This window comes from Dermacentor silvarum, chromosome 9 (assembly GCF_013339745.2).
Source record: "Dermacentor silvarum isolate Dsil-2018 chromosome 9, BIME_Dsil_1.4, whole genome shotgun sequence".
Lineage (NCBI taxonomy): Eukaryota > Metazoa > Arthropoda > Arachnida > Ixodida > Ixodidae > Dermacentor > Dermacentor silvarum.
Genome location: NC_051162.1, coordinates 81,040,328 through 81,059,975, shown reverse-complemented (window position 1 = coordinate 81,059,975; position 19,648 = coordinate 81,040,328). Strand labels below are relative to the sequence as shown.

The 19,648-nt window shown below is 48.5% G+C and overlaps 1 protein-coding gene across 2 annotated transcripts in view; it reads right to left on the bottom strand.

Moving 5' to 3' along the window:
* Positions 1–15,425, bottom strand: part of LOC125940140 (uncharacterized) — a 70,316-nt gene extending 54,891 nt beyond the window's left edge. For both annotated transcript variants that reach the window (XM_049655856.1, XM_049655855.1), the window contains exon 1: positions 14,966–15,425. In XM_049655856.1, coding sequence (XP_049511813.1) covers positions 14,966–15,148 — 183 coding nt within the window. In that variant the 5' untranslated portion in view covers positions 15,149–15,425. The remainder of the gene's footprint in view (positions 1–14,965) is intronic.
* Positions 15,426–19,648: the final 4,223 nt, after the last annotated feature.

Genomic DNA, 19,648 nt, shown 5'->3' with positions numbered 1-19,648 from the left:
TTAACCTGTGTGCGGCGGTCTTCGATTCTGGTGGCCAATGAGCGAGAATAAGGCGTGATAGTGTTAATTGTTGCTCGTTTTCTGTCCCACAGACGTTGCCAGTAGGCCCTGACCTTTTTCTTGAGGAAAGGGTTTTATGTCCATTACAGGGACAGCTATGGGTGGAGTGGCAGCGTCGTGCGAACGGATAGTGGCTAGCTTGTCGGCCAACTCCTTCCCTTCGATCTCGCCGTGCCCATGGCACCAAGCAGAGCACAATTTGCTGCTTCGATACATACGCGGTGGCAAATGGTGCGAATACAGAGCTATAATTACGGGGTTTCTGTGGCCTACTTAGAGTTTTTAAACATTTCAATAAGCTCAAAGAGTCAGTATAAATGACTGCCTTCTGTCTGTCTAACTGTTGGATGTGTTTAACCACCGCCAGGATGGCGTAGGGCCTGCGCTGTAAAGATGGTTATGTTTGGGTGGTAGAGCTCCACAGCCGAAAAGGATGGACCGACCGTCGCGTAAGACAAGCCAGCGAGCGACTTGAAGCGTCAGTAAAATATTCCGGGCAAGAGTACTTGTGCTGCAATTCGAGGAAGTGCATACGGATATGTACTACCGGCGCATGCTTTGTAACCTCAATGAAGGGCTAGATCACAGTCATCAGCTGCCACTGCCATGGCGGCAGCTGTACAGGAGGGGGCATGACATCGTGGTCGTAGAGCGACACATCCATTTCTTCGGCAAGACTTCTTACTCGCAGTCCGTAGGGCCTTCTCACGGAGGGGCGGTTCTGAAAGGTTTGGGCACTGGACAGATCATTTATGGTTGTGTAGGTAGGGTGCGTATTGTTTCAGTTCACTTTTAGGAAATATCCAAAGGATAAGTACGTTATCTGCAGATGGAGCGACCATTCATTTGATTCACCGTAGAGGCTTTCTACGGGGCTTGTTCTGAACGCACCTGTAGAAAGTCGGATACCTAGATGGTGGACAGGGTCCAACATCTTCAAGGCGCTCAGCGCCGCAGAGTGATATATAATGGAACCGTAGTCTGTACGGGACCGGATGAGGCTCTTATAGAGATTCAATAGACATCTTGTGTCACTACCCCACGCAGTGCGAGACAACACTTTAAAGATGTTCATTGTTTTCATGCACTTGTTTCTTAGGTACTTTAGAAGTGGGATAAATGTAAGCTTCGCGTCTAGAATTACGTCCAAGAATTTGTGTTCCGTTTTTACAGGCAGACCCTCACTCTGAATCTCGATGTTGGGATCAGGGTGCAGACCTCTTTTTCTGGAAAAGAGGACGCATGTGGACTTTTGTGGGTTAAGCCTAAACCCATTCTCGTCTGCCCACTTACAACGCTTGTTCAGACCAAGTTGAACCTGCAGCTCACAGATTGCAAGGCTACATGAGGTGAACCCTATCTGTACATCGTCGACATATACTGAATAAATATGTTGCGTGGGATGTACAGACGCAGAGAGTTCATTTTTATGATAGAAAGGGTACAACTGAGCACACCACCCTGTGGTACTCCAGTTTCCTGCACATATGGTACTGATAAGGCATTACCCACACGAACACGGAATATGCGGTTGGACAGGTAACTTTCAATGATATTCAACATATTTCCACGTATTCCAAAGTGTGCGAGGTCTCTCAGTATTCCGAACTGCCACGTGGTGTCGTATGCTTTTTTCATATCGAGGAAAACAGACAGGAAGAACTGCTTGTTGACAAAAGCCTCACGAATCTGAGCCTCTATGCGTATCAGATGGTCAGTGGTGGATCGGCGATCGCGAAAGCCACATTTGTATGGGTCAAGCAGCTTATTTGATTCTAGGAAATGTATCAGACGGTGGTTTATCATCTTATCGAAGACTTTGCAGATGCAGCTTGTTTGAGCTATGGGCCGATAGCTGGATACGGACGATGCGTCCTTGCCCTGCTTTAGGATAGGGATCACTATGGCCTCTTTCCAGGCAGAGGGGATCTCGCCGGAGGTCCATATAGAGTTATAGAGACAAAGAAGGGTCTTCTTCGTTTCAGAGGACAGGTTTTCCAACATTTCGTATAGTATGCGGTCAGAGCCTGGGGCAGATTGTTTGCAACAGGTGAGTGATGCATGCAGCTCTGCAAGAGAGAAAGATAAGTTATATTGCTCGTTCCCGGTGCTCTTTCGGTCTAGTTTCTGTTTTTATATTGCTGTTTTGTATTTCATAAATGCTAGAGAGTAGTGCGATGAACTGGACACATGTTCAAAATGTGCACCCAGATGGTTCGCTTGGTCCTCCAGGCTGTCTCCCTGCGTGTGTACCAGGGGAGGCGGATGTGTTTGTCGTCCTCTTACTCTATTGACCCTGTTCCAAACCTTGGCCTCATCCATGTACGAATTGATGCTTGATAAGAATTTTTGCCAGCTGCCTCTTGTGGCTTTTCTGCGCGTTCTCCTACTTTGGGACTTGATTTTTTTGAAATTGACAAGGTTTTCAGTAGTAGCTGAATCGCGAAGCTGCCTCCATGCTTTGTTCTGCTGCCTATGTGCGTTCCGGCATTGTTCATTCCACCATGGGACACGGCGATTGCTAGAAAGTCCACTTGTTTGGGGAATACACTTAAAAGCTGCATCAATTATGAAATTAGTAAAATATTCGACGGCACCGTCAATTCCGAGCGATGAAATGTCAGCCTACGATAGCGTATTGGTAAGTGTTTGGAATTTCTCCCAGTCCGCTGCATCGACCTTCTACCGGGGAACGTGTGGTGGAGATTCGTATTGTCTTGGTGTTCTCAGCAGTATTGGGAAATGGTCGCTCCCATAAGGGTTTTTTATAACTTTCCATTCAAGTTCAGGAAATATGGATGGAGAAGCTACGCTGAGATCTATAGAAGAAAAAGTTTTGTTTCCAAGACAATAATATGTAGGTTCTTTTTTGTTCAGCAGACACGCACCGGATGAGAAAAGAAAGCCTTCAATTAGATGGACTCGCGCATCGATGCGAGAGTCGCCCCACAGACCGCTGTGTGCATTGATATCCCCAAGAACAAGATAAGGTTCTGGCAATTCGTCTATAAAGGACATGAAATTCATGTTTGTGTAAATGGTAATGTGGGGTTATGTAAAGCGAGCAACGGTGACGAGGTTGTTTAGGAGAACAAGTCGAACTGCCACTGCTTCAAGTGGCTTTTGCAGCTTTAAACGTTGACACGCTATGCTTTTGTGAATTATAACGGCAACACCGCCTGAAGATGCAAGAGCATCATCGCGGTCTTTACGAAACGTAACATACTGTCGGAGAAAGTTTGTTTGTTCCGATTTTAGGTGAGTTTCGTGTACACACAGCACTTTTGGATTGTGTTCGTGGAGAAGTTCTTGCACATCATCGAGGTTCCTAAGAACGCCTCTGACGTTCCATTGTATGGTTTGTGTTTCCATACTAAAAGTAAATTGGTGCTGTGTGTACTAAAAAGAAGGAATTGTTGCCTTAGATTACAGAGCCCTTTCCAGGCCCTGTAACGCGGGATTTGTCCTTTTTGAAGCGGTCGAGGGAGCCTCGCCGCTCCTTAGGCGCTTGGTGCGCCGTCGGGATGGGTTTAGTGTCCATTGCCTCATGTGGGGCGCCGGACACGCGCTCTTGCGAGCGAGAAATTTCGCGAGAAAGTCTCGCCGCGAAGGACGAGACCTTTGTGCCCACCAGCCCGGAGGTCGATGGGGCTGCCTTTGGGCCCGAGCTGCGCCGGCTGTTGCCAGCGGCAGCAGGGGCCGGAGAGGGTGAGGCAGCCTTGACCGCGCCCACCGTGGGCGCTGCTGGCGGTCCTGCCAGTTCACTACTCGAAGCGCAGGATGTCGCCGTGGACTGTTGTGGTGCCGGTAACCCTAGGGTAACCGGGCTTGTTTGCTGGTTGGGTGGGGTAGGCTTGGCTCCTTCCACCCCGGGGGCAGGGGTTCATAAGCCACAGCTCGCTGCGTGCGGGCTGGGCAGGTGGCAGTGGCCGCTGCGACGCTGCCCCCCGACGCGCCACATCAGCATAAGATGTGCTGTGGAAAAGTGAGCACCTCTTACGGGCTTCCTTGAAAGAAACATTTTCTTTTACTTTTAGGGTGATTATGTCATTTGCTTTTTTCCAGTTTGCACAGGAACGTGACTAGGATGCGTGGTCACCACTGCAGTTCACACAGTGAGGAGTGCCACTACAGTTGTCGGAGGAGTGGCCCTGTACTCCACACCCTGCACAAGTTATTTGACCACGACAGCTCTGTGAGCCATGGCCAAATCTTTGGCATTGGAAGCACCGTCTAGGGTTAGGGACATATGGTTGAACAGTTAACCTAATGTATCCTGTTTCGATGGTTTCAGGCAGAACGCTAGATCCAAATGTGAGGACAAGATGTTTGGTGGGGATTTCTTTGCTGTCCGGTCTGATGATGATGTGTTTTACATTGGTGACATTTTGATCTTTCCACCCTTCCAGGAGTTCTGCTTCTGATAATTCTAGGAGGTCTGCTTCTGATACGACTCCACGTGAGCTATTCATTGATCGGTGTGGTGATACAGAAATTGGTACGTTGCCGAACGTCACAAGATTGCCGAGTTTCTCATACTGTTGTATCTGAGGGACCTCAAGAAGAAGGTCTCCGCTAGCCATTTTGATCACTTTGTAACCTGAGCCTAAAGCTTGCGTCAAAGATTTCGCAACTATGAATGGAGAAAGGGATCTGGCCGGTTTTGCAGCGTTTTCACTGTGTACAACATGGTATTTCGGATAGATTTCTTTTGGTCGGTTGGAATACAGGCAAAGTTCATCGGTGCGTCCCCTCTTTAGAGGGTGACAATCAAGTAGGCGGGGAAATGCTGGTGTTCCCATAACGGTTTGTTTTATTTCGGCGGCAATGGTGGCCACCCACCACGGAGCCCAACTAGGGGACGCTGCAGTGCTTAACGCGTAAGTCTGCAGGCGCCAACCGTACATTGCCACTATAACCTAATACATTATACCCAAGGGAGGGCACACAAACAAGGTTAACCCAAGCCGCCTATGAAAATTAGTAAGTGACAGAAGAGATGATAGGATAGTTAAAGAAAAGAGACAGGAAAGCAAAAGCCCCCCCCCCCCCCCCCCTAGGTTTGTGAGTGGTGGCGCTGTCTAACACTTCCAGGGTGAGCTCTAGTTGTAAAACATAAATACCCCAGAAAGTGAATGGGAAAACGGCTGCGCGGCAGCTCAATGGTGAGAGCATCGCACGCGTAATGCGAAGACGTGGGTTCGTTCCCCACCTGCGGACAGTTGTTTTTCATCCGCTTTAATTTGTGTTAATCACTTTCTTTATCTCAATTAGGAAGTACAAGTAGTTTTCCCTGTGTTGTCCGTGGTGTCATTGTTTGTTGGCTTCTTATGATACGATATATATATATATATATATATATATATATATATTTACTGTTACCCACGGAGAGTTGCTTGAATTTCTGTTCCGTAAATATGGAACAGAAACATGGAACGCCAAGTCACAAGCTTTCTGGTTCCGGCTCAAGGCACAACAGCCGCACTATTCTGCAATGGCCTTAAGTATAGCGGAAATCGACTTTCAACAACCTTTTAGATAGCATAAATACAGGTAGTAGACTGGGCGCCCCGAAAAGCAATCCCAATGCCCGGCGTGCCTTCATTTAGCTGGCAGATAGACTAGTTGAAGATCTGGACGCCATCGGCAACGAATTAATAATCGTTGTTTTGGGACGCTTGAAATACTGGCTAAAATATACGAAACATAGCATAAGCTGCGAAATAAGCCGGGCCTTAGCCAAAATTTATCAATATAACATCACGTGGTCGACGCGGACAGCAATTACTACTTTCACTCGGGTTGATCTGGGAAAGAGGCCGATCAAGAGTGACAGTTGATTTGAATGTATGTTTGCTTGCATATCAACGCTTGAAATACAGAAACAAAAGCACTTTTCTCAGCCAAAAGCTCATTTCAGATCCAACATAAAAATAAAAAAAGATCTGAACATTATAGATATCGCAGTCCGTTTTATTGTAGGAAAGTAGTCGTATTGTAGGAAAGTAGTCTTATTGTAGGAAAGTAGAAACTAGTAGTAGTAGTAGTAAACGCTTATTCCATGAAAGGGATTGAAGGTTGAGTGGGTGGGGCCCTCAGTCCAGGGCTCCACTGGCCTTAGCGGCTCGCTGGGCTTGGTCGAGGAGAGCCAGTTGGCTCTCCCGTTTCGTGCTAGCAAGCCAGGTCTCCCACTGCTTGTTTCTGGGTATTAGCCCTAATTTGGGGGAATTTATAATTAAAGGGCCGCGAATTGCACTCCCACGTAATGTGGGCAAGAGTGGGCCGCTCCCCACACCATGGACAGATGTCCGCGTAATGTGTGGGGCTTATATGGTGTGGTCGGTATAGATTTGTGTACATGTTCGTTTGTAGTCGAAGTTTGTAGGAAGCTAAGCGCAAATAACTAAGCGGAGAAGCAGGAATTGGCACAGGATGGCCACAGACGAATGCTGTTAAGTGCATGTAGTAATTTCAATTTTCAAAACCTCCGTTTATTTTCTATGTCTTGTTCCCATCAGTGAATACACCAACGAATGGATGTGGAGGATTGTTCCTGGAAATTCCATAATACAAGTTCAATTGGCACGCATAAAGAGCAAAAAGTGGGAGCGTAAATTGAAGTACGTCGAGCAGAACATAAGCGCTAATTACACTGTATTACACTTGTAGAGAACGAAAACAGCTTTTCTCTAAATCACTGTCAAAATGAGACAGCGTCAGGCACCAGGTCGTCGTGGTTGAAAGGACACTTATCGCTACTATCATCATCATCAGATTATGTCCACTGCAGGCCGACGAAGGCATCTCCCTGTGATGTTCAATTTCCCCTCTCTTGCGCTAGCTGATCCCTACTTGCGCCTGCAAATTTGCTTACTTCATCACCCTACCTAGTTTTCTGCCGTCCTCAACTGCACTTCCCTTCTTTGATTTCCATTCTGTAGCTCTAATGGTCCACCGGTTATCCATCCTACGCGTTACATGGCCTGCCCAGCTGTATTTCTTCCGCTTAACGTCCACTAGAATATGGGCTATCCCCGTTTGTTCTCTGATCCACACCGCAGCGTAAAACTCCTGCATACGAATTGCCTGGAGTGTTAGGAGGCCAGACGCGTCTTGGAGATCAACCTTCCAGCAAAGTAAATGGTTTAAATTGAGATTATACTGCCGTAAATGGTGACCTGATCAGGAAGTTACGGGCATAGACAAATATGATCGCTCGAAAACTATATTCAATCTGAGTCGCTCACTTCACCTTAACGGCGAAAGCAGCCATGCGACACCTTTTCTATACCAATATACTTGCGCCGAGACTTTTTTGAGACTGGCCGAGACTGGCCTAGCTGTGAACTTGACTAGCATTGCAGCGATCAGAGAGGAGCAGCTTGCGCGTTAAATCGAGCACGAGCGTAAACGTTGAAAAAAATCGCTCTTGGTTATAAAGTGTAAAGGGATGTCGCTTTGAAGCAAGGTTGTGAGCGACACAAAAATCAGTGTAATAAACGTTGGGGACAAGTGTAGAAAATTTATTATTCCACAGAAAGTACGGAAAGGGAAGCAATCACGAGCAAAACGTTCCGATGTGAAGTGTTCAATGTGAAGTGCTTGCGAAGTGTTCGAGCGCGCCCGAAAATAATTGCCAGCGGTAAAGCAACAATCCTTGAGCTACTCCAAGCTAAAAAAATACCAATGCACCCACACCAACTGCCATACGTATAACGAACGACACCATTATAGTACAATACACAACCACATTACTAAAAGGGATACTGAAAAGACAGCAAAAAAAAAAAAACGGGCTATTCCTCTGCTCTGAAGGTGGATTACCAGCGAAGCAGTTTAGCACATGACATAGAGGTGACACAGAATTTGGATGAAAGGTATGAGCAGATTTGATTTCTCTTGAGTGGCGACGGCGGTCACCCCAGAGGAAAGAGACACGCACTCACTTTTTTTGCTCAGCAGCATACATTCGCGTGGAACACTACCGTCACCTCGGGGAGCCGGAGGAAACTAGACACCCAGGACGGGACCACCGCGCAGGGAGAGCGGACGCAAGCTAGGCACGTAAGCGCTTGGAACGACGACAAAGAGGGGCGGTGCGAGCGTACACATGGTCGACGCTGGTCGCACAGCGGTAAATCTTTGAGGAACCCTTACTATCTACCTGTGAGTATACTGATCTTGAAAAAGATGCCTATTGATATCTAATCGACTGAAAATGCATATCCAAGTGATGAAACGTATAGGCATTTGCATAGAATAAAGCGATATTGCATCATATTAGGGAGCTGAGTTCTTGCAGACGCTGATCGGTTGACGGACACGAAAAATGCATAGAATGCTTGCCATAGACACCTTTGCCCAAAAAAGCTCTAACTTGCCCGAAATTAGTAAAAAAAAAATTGAGACCCTTCTCCTACCGGGAACACGGGGGGCACGCGAAGCTTTCGTACGCTCAAAATTGGGTGTCCCCTTCCCGGGCCTCGGGATTTGCTGCCCTTCGTTGACACTTGGCTTCGGTAAGACGGGCTGTTAACGTGGGATTCGTGGCATCCCGCTGTAACCGAGCCTGGGCTTGGCCTGCCTTGAACGCAGGATCTGCACGACGAGCGGGAGCATGCTCCCGGCGACGTTGCTGGGGTTCCTCGTCGAAAGTGGCCTGTTCCGCCACCAATCTAACAAGGCGACTCCTGCCCATCCATTTTGCGAGCGTGCACTGAAAAGGAGACCCGACCCTATGTGCGGGAGGCCCCTTTTCTTCTCTAGCCCTTCTCCCGGCGCACACCCGCTCCTGGTGGGTGCTCCCGTCACGTGTGACGGGCGCGCGCCTCACGTGTTTCACCAACGGTCTAAGCCTTTCGCACTGTTTTCTTTCACTTACGGGTGCCGGGTTTTTTGCGGTCACACCTACAACGGCACCGATACTTGTGAGGCAATACATGCTTCGCTTGAAAAGAATAAAGCGGCAAAGAAACAGTTGCGTTTCACGTACTGCGCAATGATATTCGCCATCGGAGTGTTACCAGATGGCAATATTTACCCAGCTGTATTTAGCGCGTGCCGCTGTGTTGTGCGTAGTCTGCGACATAGCACAAGACGACAGGACTGCCTGCAATCGAGTGAAAACGCATAGTAACTGTACAACCCATGCCCTTGCAAGCGCTTGCTCATTGCTGCCTTGAAAAGCTATTCAGCTATTTGATAATGCTTCTAGGGCGATAGCGTTAAGCGTTAAGGGCACCTTGTCGCAGAAAATACAGTGTCGAGGTCGGTTTGGGTGTTTGCCGTGCGCGAAAATTTCTGCATTTATTTAGGTACATGTACGAGTACTATCGCACTCGGCTATATTCAGAAAAGGGCAGTAGCTCACGCAGAACAGTTATACGGCCGCGTTCGTTGCTGAAAGCCGGTATAGTCACGGAAAAGATTCTATAACAATGAAAAAAAAATACTGGCGAGGAGTTTCCCACGTATGTGTTACTGCGTCATTTCTGTTGCGTTTCTTGGAACAGATACTGGATAACATACTGTCAACATGCGACGCTTTCTCTTGTCCAAACACAGAACCGTAGAAAAAATGTGAAATTCAACAATCATTGCATTGTTTGGTCGTACTTGGTGTTGCAAAGGATATTTTCGTCTTGCATCGTAAAGTGAGGAAAATTTGAGACCATGTCCAATGACGGCTCATAGTTCCGCATGCCTTGCCACCTTAGCTTTTCCACAGTTGCCCCAGAAAGTTGTGCTTAAGTCAGCACTATCATGCGAGAGCATTGTGGCGTCTACAAGTGTTTGGGTCTGCCAGTGTTGTACCGCATTTCTCCGCCGCTTGGGCTGATCGTTGAGGGAAACACTTGTCGCCGAAGTCCGCTGCGCGTCACTTGTCGATATGCGCCAAAACTAATCCACGGGTAATGCCACGCCTTGCTAAATGACATGTGTATTATGCGGGTTATATTGCCACACCATTCTATCACTAAAGTGCGCTCATACCTTGTCTTGAATTCTTAACAGAACTATTCTTCGGAATTTAGAAAATGACAGCCCACAAACAAATGGCATGAAACAAAACTTCGACAGCGCATGCCTTTTATGTTAAATATTCTAAGACTAAAATATTGAAAGTGCAAAACAGTACAAGAAACCTGAAGATGATATAATTTTTTGGTGCGTCTGCGCACGCCCGCCGGGATTGGCCCACGCGAGGGGCTGCGTTTTTACGAGAAAGCTGATCTGCGTACATAGGGTTCGCCGCCTGCGTTTCCCGGTAAACATTACCGTTACATATATTGAAGTTGCCGGGAAGCCTGGGAAGCAGTGAGAGATCTATGAATGCTATCACGTTCCACTCTTAAAGGCGCAGCTTAGGCATCCTCCAATTTTTAAATGCGCAACCAGGATTTCAGCACCATCCAAAGGCCTGTGCATCCGCTTCATTGAGTTCTACCTGGTGTAATAATATGCATCTGCAATGCAAAGTGTGCACGCATTGACGCTCCGCGGTGCGCATATCAATTTTTTTCTAGCATTTTTGTATACATTTCCCATAACGTCTTCTTCCTCAAACCTTCTCTAACTAGCTTGTACCGCTACTTATGAATATGCTAGATGACGTTTTACCTGGTGTACAAATATGCAACCGCAATACAAATTGTGCATGTATCGACGCTAAGCGGCGCGCATGTCACATCGCGTGTTTCCTCGCGTGCTAGGCAACGTTTATAGGGCATTCCTCCGGTGCGCGCTAGCGGGCGTTGGCGTGGCTCAGTACAACCGGCAATATGAAACCTCTTTCGAATTGGAACCATCAGTCGAACTCTGCTGACGATGTCGTTTAAAATTCTATGAGCACCGTCAAGGGCTCTGACCTCGACAGTCACTCAGGAACACACTCTTGCAGTCCTTTCATCTCCGCAAAAAGTGACATACACTCGCGGAACAACAGCTGGGTGGGTCGCTTGCCCGGATCACAGTGAAAACCTGCCATGCGGGTGTGTGAACGTGTGTTGGACTGGGACCGGTAATAATATTAAAGAAAGGTTGCCGTGGCTCAGTGGTAGAAAAGCTGACTCCCGCGCAATGAGCCCGGATTCAACCCCGGCCAGAACTGAGTATTTTTCCCCCTTCCCAGCCATAGCTGCTACAGACACCGCACACCGTCGGCGGAGGCAGTGGCGACGGCGCACACCATCGCCAACCAAAACGGCTATAGGAATGAGCCCATAACAGCTTACGCTGTAAAAGTACCTCGAACTCGGAAAGAAAGGTTCGCTTCAAAGACACGTAAACCACGCAGTTTCTTTAAAAAGGCGAATTGTTTCGGCTGTTGCTTTTTAAAGCGAATTGTTTTCTTTGGCTGCTTCATTCACTCTCCTACTCCGCTATATTCCGCTATGGGCACGCAGAACTGAGCTGTGCGGAGGGTTCGTTGCTTAAAGCCAGTATAGTCGCGGAAAAAATTACAATGACAATAAAAAAAGTACTGGCGCGGAGTTTCCGACGTATGAGTTAATGCGCAATTTCTGTTTGGTTCCTTTGAAACGCACACAAATGAAATTTAACAATCAGTGCATTGTTTTGGTCGTACCTATTTTTGCAAAAGATGTTCACGAGCAACCTTTGTTAGTTGCGTTATAGTTAATAGTGTGCTACGGAAACCCTGCTGGCAAGATGTCAAAATGCCGTTCCTCTCCAAGAAGACGGTTAAATGTTTTAAGATTATATGTTAAAATATTTTGCACGACCTGCTGGTTAACGATATTGGTCTGAAGTTTGAAAGGTCACTGCTATTTCCTGCTTTGGGAATCGTTATTTTAGCTTTTTTCCAATCGTCTGGAAGTTTTGATACCGGCGAGAGTTGCGGAAAACCAAACCAAGGTATTTGCTGCACCATTCTGCATATCGCTTAAGAAAGGAATTGTGGACGTCGTCTGGTCCCGAAGATTTTTTTGAGGTCTAGTTTGAGCAAAAGACTAAATATTCCTTCGTCACCTACATCTATTGGGTTGATTCCCGTGATATCGGGGGCAAAAGCTGCGGAAGTTTCCGTTATCTTTTGTGAAGAAAGAGTGGAAAGTTGTTGTATATTGGACTTGGCCTTTTCTGTTCTAATGTTAGTTCAGGACTGTGTTTTCCTAGGGCGGAAAGGATTCCAGAACAACCTCTATGCGTCATGCCTCCATGCTCATGGGCGACCTTGGCAAGCGAGTGTCACAAAAAAATGGGACAATATCGGAGTATGTGGCGCATAGCCGATGCAACAATTTCTCAGAATTACCGGTACATGTGGTAAATAAACGCCACTTCAGAGATATGATTCGTCGGTACATTGCTCGACTGCCATTCGTACTACCGCCGACAGTCAACACGAGACGAGTTCTGCTATAATTTGTGTGTCTGCATAAATATAGTGCAGTTCAGACATCATTCATCCCGAATGTTGTCAAGCAACAATATGTCCCAGGGAAGAGTTGCCTGTAATCTTTTCGTTTCCATCTCCGACAACCAGTGATAACGTGATAAATTCAAATGATACAAACTTCAGCAGCGTAAGCAATAAGCACAACTGCAGAGACATTACCGTAACTCGGCACAGTGTTGACTTGCGTACTGTTTAGATTGATGCATGACGCAAAATGAACGACCAGGATTCCATTGCATCTGGGAACGCAACATTGAAGATTATGCGTGTGCGTATAAGTATCTGGCGCGGAAACATGTCCGCTCGCCGGTTCACCACCGTGCTCGGCCAAACAGTGCAGACAGATTCAACAGTTCATGGTAACGTGTGATGCATAGTAGCATGTGACGACAACGATGCATTTTCAACTCCTCCAGCAAACCACCCTTCTGAAGTTGATGGCAGCGTGTACTCGTGTATGTTTTGTTTCGTGTTCTGTACGAGAAATCGCTTCAATGTAATGAAAGCAGAGAAAGCCGGGCAAGATCGACAATTTTCATGTAATGTCACTGACGCAACTTCAATCCTAGTATCCTAATATGGCGGCCGCGGAGTTGTCCGTGCACTATGTTATGTCGCATGCAGCTCTTCATTATCCTAAATACCCCTAGATAACTGACAAACAGGTCAATGAGCGCCAAGTATGGGAACATACCTGCGAAAGTAGCGAGGGTAGACGCATACGCGAAGAGGGTCCTGTGTCGGAGCGTCTTCTAGCCTGTTCAATTTAACACGGCCCAGCCCCTGCTGCGTATCAGCTCATCTAGCGTTTACAGCGGCTTAATATAATAACTTTGCGCGCAGGAGCACATGTGCACATTTTGGTTTCCGTTCGATTCTGATAAGGGGCAGCGGCTATGTAGAGCCTACAGAATAGCCTTGCGCACGACGCTCAGACAAGCCTATGCTTTGTGTGCATGTGCTTCCAGCCCCTACCTTTATAGCTTCGCTTCGCGACGCGGTGCTGACGGCTTTGTGGGTCGAGGTTCACGTGAGATAAATATATCAAAGAGCTGTATACTGTTTTCCGTCTTCATGGTCTCCTGATTATTCACCTAGTTATCACTGGTCTTGATCAGTCGCCGGGTGCAAGACGCGCCTGCCGTGCTCTCGCGTGTTTTGTTTACGCAGCTTCACGATATGCTAGTGCCTCAAGATTGCGCTACGACGACATCACTGTCAATCATCTAAAGGGGAATTCACGTCAGCGTATGAAGGCCGAGAGGGCCTTGCCGTATAGATGGCTTGCACTGACGTCATTGTAGCCGCCATGTTGACGCACCGACACGGTGATTCGCTGAGTCCGCAACGTCCCGTGAAAGCTTTCAATAAGATGGCTGGCACTGAAGTGCTCGTAGCCGCCATGTTGGTACACCGACACGGTGATAAGGTGTGTGCGTGACGTCACGTGAAAGCTGTCAATAAGCCAACAGACTACACACACATGTCTTTTTAACCAGTTATCTGCACTGGTTCTGGACTTCAGCAACACTAGGTTGTTAGAGTAATGAGTACATATTTTCAGTGTAATAACATGTCTCTTGTGGGCGGCGGCGTACGATGTGTACCACTTCATCCCGAATAAACATCTTCAACATACCTGCAGTTTACTAAAATTTCCCCACGAATAGGGGAATAAATATACTCGAGAGGGAAACAGCGCAAAAAAAAAAACACGACAAGAAGGAAGACACGCACCAGCGCACCAACAAATATGTTTTTCAAATAGCAGAAATGCATACGAAGTTCTAACAATCAAGCCTTTATTCGCACCTATCGTTTCTCATGGATAAAGTGACTATCGCCACGTACAATGTGCTACCGGCAAGGCAAATGTTCAGAAGTCAACACGAATCTCGAGATCATAAGCTCGATTCTGCCTCTCTACCTTGTCAGATAATTCTCTTTATAACCAGCTTGACACAACAAACTTCAACGTTTCCTGAAAACTAGATGCGTTTAATCATGAACATGAACGTAAGTATTACTCATGCTTGCATATAAAACAACAGCCAGTCGTTCATGAAACGCACGTACTCCTTTGGGCTGTATGTACACGGCGTTATCTGAATATGCTTATTTGACAGTGGTGTAGGTAATCTTGAAACGATGGCGTTTGTTAGATAAGGCGAAAATTACGACATTGAAACAAAGGGTACATTTAGTTCTCTATTTTTTCGTTGAACCGTGGGTCTTGTGGAACCTTCGCAATGGGTGAACCTTCTAGAACGCACTTACGGCCACAAGAATAAACATTAGCTTTCGGTTCTCAATAACTGCGTGTAATAACTGCATATATATATATTTATATATATATATATATATACATATATATATGCATTGTTCATAGAGTGCGTGGCCTGATCAGCATTGTAGACAAGCTGTAAATCTGTACGCGTGCCCGGGTTGCACAGGAATTCTGCAATATGTGTGGCAGGCACTCACCTCATCCGCTGGCACAGGTTCAGGGCAGGGGACGACTTGGCGGTGAATTCGCAGCATCCTCATCAAGTTGTGCAAACTGGGAACAATGGAGAAGCTCGGTAAGAACGAGTGCCACGAACGATACGCAATCGGTGGCGTCGACTGCTGCGGTTGTTCCACCGGGCGTTCCATCGGCGGTGCCATCACTCCGCCTCAGGTGCCACTCGGCCCTGGCGGGAGAGAACACCGGCTTGTACAGGAGGCCCGATACCGTGAAGCTGCTGGCCCGCAGGTCTTGAGGAACCACGCGACTGCTCGTCTTCACTGTCTCCCCTATCCGCCTTAGGTGCACCGAAGCTTCACGAAGTGCGTCGCGCAATCCATCGTAGCACTTCTGGGCTGATGCCTCATCGATGCCAGAGCGACAGACAAACTGCGCTATGCCACCACGAGGCCAAGTGGACAGAATATTCTCGAAGGATTTCTGTGACGCCTATCGGCTTACAGGAGTAGCACGTGAACTGTTTTTATATCAGCGCACTTGAGGCACTTGTGTATGCAGCTTCATGCTTATCATTGAAAATCGGCGATGTCGGGATCGACGGTGCAGATATCCTGAGGTGGAAAGGCGTTGTCATCGTTTGTTTTCATCTTTTCTTGTGTGAATATATTCGTGGTGAAACGTTTCTGTTCCATTCATGCGCCTCTACACATCCTATTGAGTCGCTGCTTAAGTTAGATTGTCAATAAATGCGCCAAAGCTGCAACGCTTTTTGGTTTGTAGCAAGGTGCCTCAGTTTATTGAGATGGCAATTATATGGACACCCCAAGCGCCTTTCTGCACACTTCAGGAGCTTCATTGCATGGCATGTGATAGCGGCGTCAACGCCCGCCGTTATCGGTGGGCGCTGAAAAAAGGTATTTATTGATAATGATAAAGTAAAATAGCGTTGTCACTTGTTTTCTCGCCACGCGTATATAAAATTGATTAGGAATTTTACTGTCGTTGAATGAGTCCAACCCTCTCTCGCTTTAATTAAAAAAAACGCTTTTTTTCCCAATGTTTGTTCCCCCCAAACAATGTCGCGCTTCAATCGCTCCTCCCACAACCACCCTTACTGATGTCGGTGACAATTCGTTCTGAGCCGCTTTTCGCCCGAAGCTTCGCGACCTATTTGGATTGACCTTGCTGACACCATGCTTTTTAATTCAGTTAGTAAGTGAATGGGTCCAAGTTTATACAGCCAATAAAACAACTATCCTTACTCCATTTGATCTCAACTAATTTGCTATCGCAGTTAATGCTTCGCCTTTCGGGCGAATCTGCGACATTTTTTTCTCTGAATCAAGGACAATGTGGCCGGAGAATAATCACAACGTTTTGCAAAAAATTCAGGACCATTCCACTACTGTGAAGGTGGAAGCCAGCGAAGTTGTGACTATGGTGGGTCTGCTGTTGTGAATATTGCCCCCCACGATGACAATGCGCATATCGTCGTTGGGCATCACCCAACTGAATCGCCCCCATCGAAATGCGGCCGCCGTGGCCGGGATTCGATCCCGCGACCTCATGCTCAGCAGCCCAACACCATAGCCACTGAGCAACCACGGCGGGTCCCACGATGACAATGAGCATATCTTCGTTGGGCATCACCCAACTGAACATGTCTATCATGAACGTTCCTGTTGAGGAACTCGCGTTGAAACTTGGCCGTCGCAGCACGGAAGTTGGCGCCAGCGTTTCCCAGGTGTGCACCACCGTTGTGGGCTTCCTGCAGGGCAAGCTGACGCTGACGTTTGGCCTCAACATCGCGCTCCCGCAACTCGGGGTCGGCAGCTCTTCGCTGACGTTTGCCTGGGCTTCGGAAGCCCTCACGCTAGAATCAGCCCGTCGACGACGAGCCCTTTCCCGAGCGCGTTCGCGGCGGCGTTTCTCAAACGCGTTAAGACGTACACGTTGCCAGTTGCTCATGAATGGGTGATACTCCCTTAAGCATGGCTCATACCCCTGTAAACGCGGCCTCCCCATTCTTTTTTGGATGAGTAATCACGGATAACTGATGCGGCAAGCGATTTACCTTGGTAGGATTGCCTCGTACGAAGTAAAAAAAAACTGACTTTTCTATTCAGAAATTGTGAGAAGCTTTATGTATGTATCTGCCTATAGAATGTGCAGTTTCTACTGTAGATACAGGATACTCAGGTCTGCCATATAGTTTTGTGTATTGTATCTGCTGCTGTGCAAACGTTGCTCATAGAATGCAACATAAAGCACATTTGACTGCCTGTTATTGTCCTGCCGAAACGCGGAAACCAGGCGCTATGGCATACTGGCTCACGTATTATAACGGAATAGGGAAAGGTTTCACAAACACAGATGCGCTCGCTGGCGCTCATTAAATACATGAACCACACAGGCAAAAGGAAATGGTCATTACAAAAAAAGCTGCGAATCACAGCTGTTAGAATAATTCAGACTGAAGCAGCAAACGGAACTCGTGCTAGTTTCCTCTTGCGTCTGCCGAGAAAATAGCACACTTGCGGGCATTGCAGACAAGCGGGATGGCCGTCTCCCCCTTGCGCATCAGCAAAACCACTGACATAATAGCAAGCTTATTAGATGCGAGAGCATCTTATGCTCGGGGCAGTGTCCGTTTTGCGGCGTCCGCACCCATACTGCGCATGCGCTACTCTCCCTCATTCTCCTCTCCTACGTAGATGTGCGCTCTCCTCCTCCCCTCTCCACAACTCCGCCATAGGTGCGGCGCAGCAAATCATTGCATAGAACTCTCTCTCTCCCTCTCTCTCTAAGGGCACGCCGGTAGGCGGCGCAAGTGTCGCGGCGCAGTATAAAGCGCACGTTCGCTGTTTTTCCGTCATTCTCTCTCTGTGCAACGATGTGCGAAACGCCATGAACAACGTCAACGTCGGCGCTAGTTGCAGCGGCAGCGCCACCGCCGCGGAGCAGAGGAAGGCTCGGGAAACCGAACGTAAACGTCAGCGTCGGCAGCGGACCCCGAACTTCGGGCCAGGGAAGCCGAACGTCAGCGTCGGCAGGAAACTTCTACGGAAGCAACACGGGCTCGGCACGCCGAAGAGGAACGTCAGCGTTATCAAGCCGACCCCGAACTCCGGGCTCGGAAAGTCGAAGCACAACGGCAGCGTCGAGCGACAGCTCCCGATCCCGAAGCGACGAGGCAACGCGAGTCTGTGGCCAGAGCAGCAACACGTTCGAGGCCATTACAACGCCCGGGCTTCGACGGTGCTGACGCGCGGTTCAAGCGTGACTTCCTCGATCGGAGCTTCGGGCACAGCTGCAACTTGGTTCGACAACAACCTGAGCAAGGTCGGGTGCGTCCAGGACGAACGTCAGCGTAACGCGGCCGTCGGCGTGCTTCGACGCCAGTTCAACAACAACACCGGCGACTTCCTGCAGTTCGCGGTGTGCTCCGCGTGCAAGGAGGCTTTAACGTCGGGAAAGGTTCCGGTGATGAGCGTGAGCAACGGCTACCGATACCCGCCGAAACCCGAGCACCTCCCCGCGCTGAACCCGGTCGAAGAACGGATCATCGCACGGCGACTCCCGTTCATGAGCATTCGTCGACCAACGCACGGCAACGGGCAGTACGGAATCAACGGGGCAAGTCGTGAACGTTCCGATCGAAGTGCAGGAACTCGTGCAATGCCTACCCAGGAACGTTCCCGACGACGCGGCGATCGACGTACACATCAAACGAAGACTCGTAAGCAAGGCTTCGTATAGGCGCGGTCTCGTCAAGAAGAGCAGCGTGCACGCGTCTGCGACACTTAGAGCAAAGTCGTCTCTACGGGCACCTTAACATCCAGATCGACTGGACCCTGGCAAATTTCAAACTGGACCCTCTGCAGCAAGACCCATTGACGCTACACTTCAACGACCACAAAGCCAGCGTCTTCAACATACCGCGCGCACCGACGCTAGGAATCACGTACGATCTCTAAATAAAGACGCAACAACCCCGTACAAACGTCTCCTCTCTTATCAATACATTCTTTCACTCTAACTTCCATTGGGCTGTGTCGCCAAGTGAAACGAAAACTCGATGCGCGTCCTCAGCGATGCTTTCGCATCCCACCGTGGTTGCCCGTAGGGTGAGATTATGTGATTTTTTTCAGCGAAGCTGTTAAGGGCTCACCTTTAGATCTTCGTGTCCGGCAATCGAAAAAACCCCCCGCATATCCACGAAGTGAATGATGATGAGTAGGCGAAGCACCGTGAATCCCCCGACGCCGGCAAGCGGACCCAGAGGCCGCGAGAGCGCGGGAAGCGGCGGCAAAACGCCGGAAGTGTTCTCTACCTGAGGTTGGTGGCGCCGATGCTCGGTTCAAGCGCGAGTTCGCGAAACCTCAGCACCGGGTCCGCTTGCCGGCGTTGCCGTACTGCAGCAGCTTTGCGAGCCCTCGACTCCGCTTGCAGTTGAGCCGCCAGTCTTGCCTTTGCATCCATAGCTCGCGCGCCGTTATCAGAAGCGACCGTTATCATCCATGGCTGAAGAGAGAAAGAGAGCGCGCGTCAGGAACGAACGCCCTTGGGCACCGCAGCGCCCCTAGCGGACTCCATGCAAACCAAAGCTACGGACGACGACGACGAGGGGGGGGGGACAAGGCTCGGCCTTAAGGTGCTTCGCCCCTAAAACTCTCTCTGGCGATATGCTGTATGTGCGA